The sequence below is a fragment of the Parasteatoda tepidariorum genome, chromosome 8 (genome assembly GCF_982258835.1).
Source record: "Parasteatoda tepidariorum strain Cologne lab strain chromosome 8, Ptep-v5.0, whole genome shotgun sequence".
NCBI classification, from domain to species: domain Eukaryota; kingdom Metazoa; phylum Arthropoda; class Arachnida; order Araneae; family Theridiidae; genus Parasteatoda; species Parasteatoda tepidariorum.
The window spans coordinates 8,862,775-8,873,163 of NC_141762.1; the positions used below are offsets into that span (position 1 = coordinate 8,862,775).

At 32.3% G+C, this 10,389-nt stretch overlaps 2 protein-coding genes across 2 annotated transcripts; both read right to left on the reverse strand.

Moving 5' to 3' along the window:
- Nucleotides 1–4,253: 4,253 nt before the first annotated feature.
- Nucleotides 4,254–7,640, reverse strand: LOC122270483 (uncharacterized). The gene has a single exon (XM_087149400.1). The coding sequence runs from the start codon at nucleotides 7,566–7,568 to the stop codon at nucleotides 4,254–4,256; it is 3,315 nt and encodes a 1,104-aa protein (XP_087005526.1). The 5' UTR covers nucleotides 7,569–7,640.
- Nucleotides 7,641–7,642: 2 nt separating this feature from the next.
- On the reverse strand, nucleotides 7,643–9,622 carry LOC147805267 (uncharacterized). The gene has a single exon (XM_087149401.1). It carries the CDS (start codon nucleotides 9,620–9,622, stop codon nucleotides 7,643–7,645), a length of 1,980 nt encoding a protein of 659 aa, XP_087005527.1.
- Nucleotides 9,623–10,389: the final 767 nt, after the last annotated feature.

Below are 10,389 nucleotides of genomic sequence, written 5' to 3' on the forward strand. Positions count from 1 at the left end.
TCGAACTTCGATGTATCGAAAACCTCGTTATATCAACAACAAAAATTTTCCCCTTGGCATTACATATCCACCTAATGTTAATTTGAATTTCTATGTCGAAGGGTTTCTTCTGAAAATTAGCTATGACGAATTTTTTTTTTCGAAATAGAAAAAGAATTTTTTCTCAAAAATAACAATGTAAGTTCGTTGTAAACCAATTATTTTCCATTTAATACATACTTATTTTCGTCTTATTTTTAAAAATACTTATGACTTATAGTCTAGTCAACTATCATTACATACATATTTAATAGTTATTTTTATGTTTCATGACTACTTTTTAGAGTAATATTTTAGAATATATCGTTATCTGGAAAACTCGTTATCTCGAATTTTTCTTCGCGTCCCTTCAACTTTGAGATCCCGAGAGTATACTGTATATAAAAAAAAGGATTTCTTCTCCATTACACAGCAAGGTGGAGATTTATTTATGGAAAAGAAAGGTTTAGATAGAGTAGTAAACTTAACCTGACTTTTAACCCAGGCCACATGGAGACTACCTATTACCAAAAGGACTTGAAACCCATTTGCTGCCATTTACATAGATAACTAGTGAAATTCGTTGGATTTTCCAGCAATATATTGTTTCCATCGAGAAAGTTTTATAGTCGCAACATTATCTCGTATTTTTGACATTGCACGTTGTTTACAAACCACACCATAAAATTTTTGTAAACTGTAGAGAAAAAAAAACATGATCCAAATTGGTGCTCCCGTTCCCCTGTTACTAGAGAATATACAGACTTCCGCTTTCATAGATAATAGAATATCCAGATATTTAATAGAGACGAAACAGGAGTGGGACAAAAATATGGAAACGCTTCTATACTAACTCTATATATACAATCTTTCTCTAAGCAGAAAATGTTTTTGGAGATTTTTCATATTAAACTATTGGCACAATTTGAATGAATCATTTTAGAAAGTCGGTGTCCTTTTTATTCATGCAAAATTTGGTTAGATCCAAATGAGGAAAGGAAGTTAATGACTCTTTTTTTTAGTTTGAATACCAGCTAGTTTGCAATCATTCCAAGGATTGCAATATTTATGTTAGAATGCTTCTTTAATTATAGTGACATTGAAAAAGGAAGGAATAATTTAACATCCTAAACTCACTTTGGTTTATGCAAATTATGCAGAGAGGACCTCATGTCTAAATCCTACAAAAAGGATCTTTCAAACTGTGCCTAAAATTTAGCCATGTAAATTCTTCCAAAACATTTGTTGCTGAAATATTGCTTACAAAAAAAAATTGCCTACATAGAGTTAAAATAGAAGAGTTTCCATATTGTTTTTCAACTAATGTAGATGTTAATACATAATGGTGATTACGATTTTTTTAACAACTAACATCAAAAATGTAATAATTGAAATTTTTTCAATTTGAAAATAGCTAATGGAATTTTAGGTCTTTTATGGGTTTAACAGTTGCAATTTTTAAAAAAATATATAGTGGAAGTAGGAATATTTCTCTGTTACCTCTTTATTCGGGAGGGACAGGAAAGTTTGTATCAACCATTTCTTCTGTTGAATTTAAGATATACCAATAAAATTAGTTTAACACGTTCACGACGGGGTGACCCACCGGTGGGTCACGCTAGATTGTCTCATCGGGCGGCGCACCGGAGTAAAAACTGGTAACAAATAAATTTCATTTTTTAGTTTTTTTCCGGGAATAATAAAAATCCATAACTACCAATTGTTTTTAACGGATGCAATTTTTATATTGAATTGCTTCCTCGCCGTGATAAATTTCATTACAGTGATTTGTGATTGTTGAGAATAGATTAACTCCTCCCGAATATTATCTACTATTGAAATAGTTCTTCTACCAGTATTTTCTGTTTTCCGTCCCGCTTTCAGGCGTAATACCCGGCTTGAACGTGTTAAATTTAACTCCAGGGGCGAAAGTGAGTCGGAAAAAAGGAAAAGCAGTCAGTAGAACCATTTTAAATATAACTAGTTTTTGGGTGGAGTAAATCTATTTATTTTTTCAAACTATTCAACTTCTGTAATAGTAAACATATTCGATAGCGAGGTAGTACCTCTTTTTCCTGGAAAAACGAAACGACATCTTCCTTTCTCCTCGGTAGATTAAAAACCTGCAAATTTTTTTTTTCAATGTTTGAATTGGAAAAAAATAAATTACAACATCACGCGATTTGAATGCAAAGCGTAAATGGAACCATAAGTGAAAATATGTGGTTAGAGGATTTGGCGATTTATCGCAGTCGCAGTGTAAATCAAGTGATAGTATCCAAATATTTTGTATTATAAACAGTTTAACCCGTTTTGTCCCGAATTTATTTATTGAAATGATACAAAAAGTGGTTTTATGGATAAAGTGGTAGAATATATTATCGAAATTAATTGGTTTTTCTACTGTTAGGGCATTCAAAAAGTCATTGATAGATCAAAAAGTACTTGTTCCTTATAATTCTAGATCTAATCAGAAATAACTGAGTCATTGTGGTATCTGAGAATCTTTTAATTCACCCAGATAAATGAAAATGCTGAAAAAAGTTTCCCGCCACAATGAATGTCTTTGAAAAAAGGAACTGTCCTATATATATGACGCTGGGCGTTAACCGGTTAAGCAGAATACGTGATAAATCATTCAATTTTGTAAGCATTTATATGATTTGTGGTCTTAAATTATTAACATCTGGCATTTTAATATTGTAATGCTATGATAAAAAAGTGAAAATTCAATGAAGCTTAAATTAAATGGCTATTTTTTTAAGTTTGTTTCGATTTTTTTTAAAATTAATATTCCATAGTTATATATTTGCAATTCTCTGTTGAGAAGGGTAACTACCTTCATGAAAAAATGGATATTAATTAAAAGTAAATATTTTCTCATTAATACTTTAGTTTTTTTTAAAAATCGCAGTCTAATGTGCTTTAAGATCCATATAAAGATATTTTCACAGGGAAACCAACTGCTACGCTTTCTGCAAAGTTTTTTGAAAGTGATAAAGTGTTAAAAACTGAAACTTGCAGACATTTAGATTTTTTTAAACGTTTACATAAGATCATTATGAGATATTTTACGGAAATGTGCATTTTCTATGAACTGTTGAATTGTTTATACGTAATGGTGGGCAAAATAACTTTTATTAAAATTTTCTAAGCAGAGAATAATACGAGGTTTACAGGAAATATCTGATCGCGAATGTGCACTCCTCATTTTACAGTTATGCAGAAGGTTCTTTTATAAAGGAAGTGGATTAAGTATTCGTCTATTTGGTTTTATATTTATCTGTTTAAATTATTTGCAGGATTATCGATTGCTACACTTTTTACAAAGTATTTTATAAAGTGATAGACATTTAAAAATCAAAGAACTTTTGCTAATTTTGGCAACATTTTAAAAGCTTCACTGCGATAGAGCTGGAACCAAATGACGTTACATGCGAACTTTTAAACTATATATGTTTAGTACTGTGGAAAATAAGTTCAAATGAATAAATTCGTATAACATTATACTACATTAACCCCTTGGGGACGGGTGATTCAGAAAAGCATTTGTACAAAATCAGAATCAAGTTGCAATTAAATAAAAAGCGGTAACTTAAATGCAGTCGTTGCTAATTTGACAGACTTACTTTGCTTTTTCTTTAATTATTGTTAGTTTAATCATATATATAATTAATGTTAGTTCAAAGTATAACTAAATAGTTTTATTTTGAACAAAGTAATGGTGAATTAAATAATTCAAACAATTATAACTCCGCCCACAAATAAACTGCTAATGAATTACTTTGATTACCAGTTTTATCTTTTTATCCTGATTGATACAGTTTCATGCTGTCACGTATTTGTGACAGTCGGCGCGAAAGGGTTAAACATTACATATAACATTATAATACATTAAACATTACATATAACATTATAATACATTAAACATTACATGTAACATTATAATGCTAACGGTGGTTCATCTATAAAATCTGATTTTAGAAATTCTATCAGGAAGTGATCAACATAATTCTAAAAATTCGACTAAGAGGAAATCAACGCAATTCTAATTCAACAGTCAAATCTAAGAATATTTTAAGTATTTAATAAGAGAAAAGAAAGAAAGAGATTACATTTTTAAAGCTCAACAGCTACATGAAATTCTAAACATCGAATGAATATTAATATTCAGTTCTTTTTTTGTTTTTGGCAGTGCGCATGCGCGTCGTTACTTCTACGTAAGAAGAAAATTGTTACTTGACGGGAACATCCCGCCCCCCGTTGGATGTTAGTCCAACATCATCCGGTAGTGGAAGTATGTTAGAGATGGCTCGGCGAAGAGTTCCTCTAGCTGTTTTGACGTCAACCACTCTGACAAGATTGTCTTCTCCAGGATAAGTTTTCACAATTCTAGCCAGATTCCACTGCATTGCTGTCTTACTAGGATCTTTAAGAAGGACTAGTTGATCAACTTTCAGATTTTCTTGTTGACAAGTCCATTTCGAACGTGTTTGTAGTTGACTCAGGTATTCATGGCTCCATCTATTCCAAACGCTGTCTTTCAGACGTTGAATCAGGCTCCACCTAGAAGAAAGAGAAAAAGAATCTGGAGCAGTATGATGTTCAGGAAATGACATAAACGGAGCTCCAACTAGAAAGTGTCCTGGTGTCAACGGCTGCAGATCGTTAGGGTCTGATGACATGGGCGAAAGTGGGCGTGAGTTGAGAATACTTTCGATCTGCACTACGAGCGTAGTCAGTTCTTCAAAATTTAGTAAGTTAGATTTTGTGACTTTCAAGAGTATTCTCTTCATGGATTTAATATTAGCTTCCCACAGACCACCAAAGTTAGGAGACGCAGGCGGTGTGAAATGCCACTGAATTCCCTCTTCAGCACTAAAGTTCTTCACAGAGTTTGACTGGCAAAGTTCAAGCATTGAGTTCAAAACATTTCTTGCACCTTTGAAGTTAGATGCGTTATCACTCCAAATAATCGATGGTTTTGAACGTCTCGAAATGAATCTTCTCAAACAAGCTAAAAAAGCATCTGTTGTCAAGTCTGAGACAACCTCGAAGTGAGTAGCCTTAGTACTGAAGCAAATAAATATAGCGATGTAAGATTTAATTACAACCTTAGATCTCTTCAAATTAGGTTTTGTTAATATGGGACCAGCAAAGTCTAAACCAACTTTATCAAAGGGTCGTGAGGGTACGATCCGATCTTTGGGCAAGTTACCCATCTTTTGATTAATAGTTTGTGTCTTAGTCTTGAAACAAGTCAAGCATTTATGTATGAATCTTCGGACTCTATCTTGTCCAGAAGGTATCCAGTAAAATTGTCTAATCAAATAAAGTGTTGTCTGAACTCCCGAGTGTAATGATTTGTTATGAAAGTGTTCGATGATTAATTGTGTAAAGTGATGAGATTTCGGTAAAAGCATTTGATATTTTTGTGATTCTGTTAACTCGGAGAATTTCAAGCGACCACCAACTCTCATAAGTCCATTGTCGTCCATAAACACATTCAATGATATGATTTTGCTATTTTGAGGAATTGGCTGTTTGTTTTTTAGGCATTTAATTTCAGAGCTAAACTCTATAGATTGCACACATTTTACTAACACCTGTGTAGCATTTTGTAGCTCGAATGTACTTAAATTATCCCTTTTTCTATTTGTATCTTTACAGTTTTTAAGAAATCTTAAGCAATAAGCTGTAATTCTAACCAACCTAGTGAAAGAGGAGTATCGATTAAGGAAATTGTTGATGTTTTCGTTTCTCTCTGCGACGTTTGTGTTTAAACTTAAAACTTTCCGAATTTCTAGTGTCTCTGGATTTGCAATAAGTTCTTTGTGTGTTTCTAAAGATTTTGGCCACGACGATTCATCTTCTTTCAGCCACAGTGGACCCTGCCACCAAAAGTCGCTGTTTTCTAATTCTGAAACCGAAAGTCCACGTGATATTAAATCAGCGGGATTATCCGTTCCAGGACAGTGAAACCATTCTGAAGGATTACTGTGTTTGTGAATTTCCTGAATTCTGTTCTTAATAAAAATTTTAAACCTATCTGGTGAACCTCTTATCCAAAAGTACGTAATAGACGAATCAGTCCAAAAAATTCGCTCAACTGGAAATTCCAAACCTTCTATGATTTTTTCACTCAGTCTAGCAGATAAAAGTGCTCCCATAAGTTCTAATCTAGGTAAAGAGAGCATCTTTAACGGCGCAACTCGTCCTTTAGAGGCAACAAAACTAGTAATGATGTTTCCATCGTTTAGCTTTACTCTTAGATAGGCAACCGTTCCATAAGCTTTGATGGAAGCATCTGAAAATAGGTGTAACTGGATATTGTCTATATCTTTAGGTAATGCATGTGAGAAATAGTAACGCGGTAATCGAATGTTACTCAATTTCTTTAAATCATCACACCATTTATTAAATGCCTCAATGGTTTTATTTGGTACAACCTCATCCCAATCTAAGCCTAAACACCATATTTCTTGTATCAGGCATTTGATACGAATAGTAAATGGCCCAATGTATCCAATAGGATCAAATATGCGACCTGCAATTTGTAAAATATATCTTTTAGTCCCCTTATTTTTCTTAAGGAATAATTCAACATTTCGAGTATCAAAGTAAAAATAGTCTTCCTTGGGATTCCATGCAACTCCCAGGACCTTTGAAGGTATTAAAGTTTGATCAAAAGAATCAGTTATGTCATCTACTTCTAATTTATGTTCTTTCAACTTGTGAAACAGTTCTGGGGAATTTGTTTTCCATTTTCTCAAACACATGCTAGCATCTTTAAAAATTTTATAACTCTCTAAACAAGTAGTCAGAGCACTTTCTACCTCATCTTCGCCTATGAGGCAATCATCAACATACAACGATTTATTTAACAGTTGAGCAGTATGAGGAAATTTCTGTACATACCTCTTCAAGTGATGTTTTATGGTGGCATTAAGTAGAAAAGGAGAAGACGTCACACCAAACAGAACTCTTGTCATCCGGTAGGTCTCATCAGGACTGAAATCGTCTGGGCTTTTGTTCCAAAGAAATCTGGTGTAGTCTCGGTCTTCTTCATCAATTTCAATCTGCAGGAAAGCTTGCTTGATGTCAGCAGTCACAGCTACAGGATGAAGTCTAAATCTAATCAAAAGAAGAAAAAGATCAGGTAATAAATTAAGTCCAGTATACAAGCATTGGTTTAGTGAAATCAGTCCAGCAGAATGCGATGATGCATCAAAGACGACTCGTAATCTACTTGTACTCTTGTCATTTCTGACCACAGCTCTGTGAGGCAAGTAGAAGCAATTCTCTTCATTCAAAGTTTCGTTTTCCTTTGTAACAGGCTCTATAATGTGCTCTTTTTGATAATCTTCTAAAACTTTGTTGTATTCAAAAAAATAGACTGGATCGTTGATGAAAGATTTTTTCAAAGACTGAAATCTTCTACTGGCGACTACCTTATTATTATGTAACATACTCTTTAATTCAGGTTTCCAGGGCAACTTCACTTTGTAGCGATTATTTGCATATGAAATTCCTTCTTCAAAATTTTTCATTATCTCCTTTTCAACATTATCTTTAGTTTCTGTGTCCACATTAATCCCTAAGTTTTCCAGCTCCCAAAATTCTCTTAGTTGATCGGAGATGGATTTTTCTTCGACGATAATTTTGAAGCTACATAGATCTTTATGAATGCTTCCTTGTCCCTGAAGACACCAGCAAAAATGGTTTCTGAAGCTACCAGTTTATCGTTCAATCTTCTAATTCTACCACTGACAATGTCAAAATAAAAATCAGCTCCAACTAAAATTTCTATCTTATTTTCTTTAGAGTCATAGGAATCAGCTAACTGTAAGCCTCTCAACTGCTTATATGCTTTAGAAATGTTGGTATCAGGTGCTGGTAAATTAGTAGCAGATATTTGATCGGTGACTAGAGCTTCAAGTTCAATATTTAAAGAAGGTTGATCCCTATTAGCTAATCTTATTTTAACAACATCATAAATTTTCTCTTGAGCTCCATCAGCTCCGAAGGCATAAACAGATAAGGTTTCCGATCTTACAATGGGAAGTTTTAATCTTCTTGAAACTTCTTCTAAAACGAATGTTCGCATGGATCCATTATCTAATAATATTCTAACAGGTGAAGTTTCTTCATTTAATGATGATTTAATCATAGCGGTACATGTTTGCAAATAAATTCCAATAGTGGATTTAATCAACGAATCAGTTTTATAAACTTCATGGCATTGCGAAATAGCAGTAACAATTTTAGTTTCGTTTTTATCCTCAGCTTTACCAAATTGATAGCAAATTGTTCTGTTGTGTTTATGATTACATATATCGCAAAATGTCCTTTTCTTACAGTCTCTAATTCTATGATTTTTTTGAAGGCACAAAAAGCAACGAGCTTGTTTTTTTAACAAATCCTTTTTTTCATCAATATTTACATTGTTGCAGTGTTCCGAACTATGAGTTTCTTTACAAAAGATACAATTACTTTCTGTGACAGGAGCTAAATATTCTACTGTTTTGTTTACATTTGAATTGAAAGGGCGATTTTGATTTCGAGGTGACTCACGCGAATTGCCAAATTGTTGTTTTGCGACAGTATTATGATTAATGAAGTTTTTCTTTCTATCTACCCTCGAGTTTTGGAATGAAACAGATTCCCTACATTCTATTTCAATTTTTAGAAAATTTATCAGTTCCATTACATCAAAATCACTTAGATTGGCTTTATCTAATTTTCTACGGTTAAAGCTTAAAGCTAATTCTTCAGGAATTAATTTAATCAAAATGGGGTACAATAAATGTCCATACATTCCGGAAGTTACTTTTAAAGAGTCCAAACTTCGAATTTGTACTTCACAAGTGTCATATAATTTTCTTAATCCTAAAACATTATTAGCATCTTTAACAGGATAGAGATTTAACAATTTGTTCATATGAGCATTTATAACTAATTCATCTCTACCGAATCTTTCTTTTAATAGTTTAACAGCTTTTCCATAATTTTCCTCAGAAAGCGAAAACCCATTAACAACATTAGCTGCAGCACCTCCTAAAAGTGATTTTAAATACGAGAATTTGTCTATTACAGATAATGTTTCATTTTTATCAATTGTACTTTGAAATTGATTCCAGAATTCTATCCAAACACACGGATCTCCATAATATTTTTCTATCGATAATTTAGGAAGTTTAACATTATTGTTTATTTTCCGATTCAAAACTTCTGTGGCTATAGTATTGTTGGAATGTTCTTGTGCCTGAATTAAATTTACCCCATCATAATTATTAGCAGTTGCATTACGAAGAAAGGATTTTATCTTAGAAGAAAGTTTCGAATTCCATAAAACAATTTTCTGACCATATTCCATTGCAGATTCAATTTCTGCATCAAAATCATTTTCATCTACAATTAGAGATTGTATAGTATTATCTAAATCATTTATTTGTTTTAATCTACTAGTCAAAAAATCTAAATGTTGTTCTAGTTCAGTATCAGTATTTATTTCATCAAATTCTTGTTCTAATTTGTTAATATACTTTGTTATGCTAGAACGCAAAACGCCTCTAATTTTTCTCTGTTTAGTTAATTCTTCCATATTTTAAAAATTCTTATCAACACTAATAATCAAATTTATAATTTGTATGATGCTTCAATATTTAGTAAATATGTAAACAAATACGCGCATCACACAATCAAAACAAAACAACTTTCAACAAAACAACTACTTTAAATTTGAAGCATCAAATTATCTAAATCTTCATATAGATCAAATTATCAAATATTCCTACCTTTCTTTTCTTTACACTTCCTGATCAATCCGAAATCGAAACAATCTATAACAACAAGAATGTTGTTTCGCGGCGGCGATGCACCAAATGGTAACGGTGGTTCATCTATAAAATCTGATTTTAGAAATTCTATCAGGAAGTGATCAACATAATTCTAAAAATTCGACTAAGAGGAAATCAACGCAATTCTAATTCAACAGTCAAATCTAAGAATATTTTAAGTATTTAATAAGAGAAAAGAAAGAAAGAGATTACATTTTTAAAGCTCAACAGCTACATGAAATTCTAAACATCGAATGAATATTAATATTCAGTTCTTTTTTTGTTTTTGGCAGTGCGCATGCGCGTCGTTACTTCTACGTAAGAAGAAAATTGTTACTTGACGGGAACAATAATACAATAATGCATTAAAAGATAAATTTAGATGTTATTAGAATAATTTTTTACAAAAAGAGTAGAAAGTTGGCAGTCCCGTATTTGTGCTTAATGGTGGGCCTAATTCTTTTCTAATTCATAAAATTATAAATACACTACTCTTGCTACCACTATGAAAAATATTTTCTGAAGCTCCGGA

Bases quoted from the DNA above. Each gene is read 5' to 3' on its own strand.
- LOC147805267 (XM_087149401.1), bottom strand. From the start codon at position 9,622: ATGGAAGAATTAACTAAACAGAGAAAAATTAGAGGCGTTTTGCGTTCT.
- LOC122270483 (XM_087149400.1), bottom strand. From the start codon at position 7,568: ATGAAAAATTTTGAAGAAGGAATTTCATATGCAAATAATCGCTACAAA.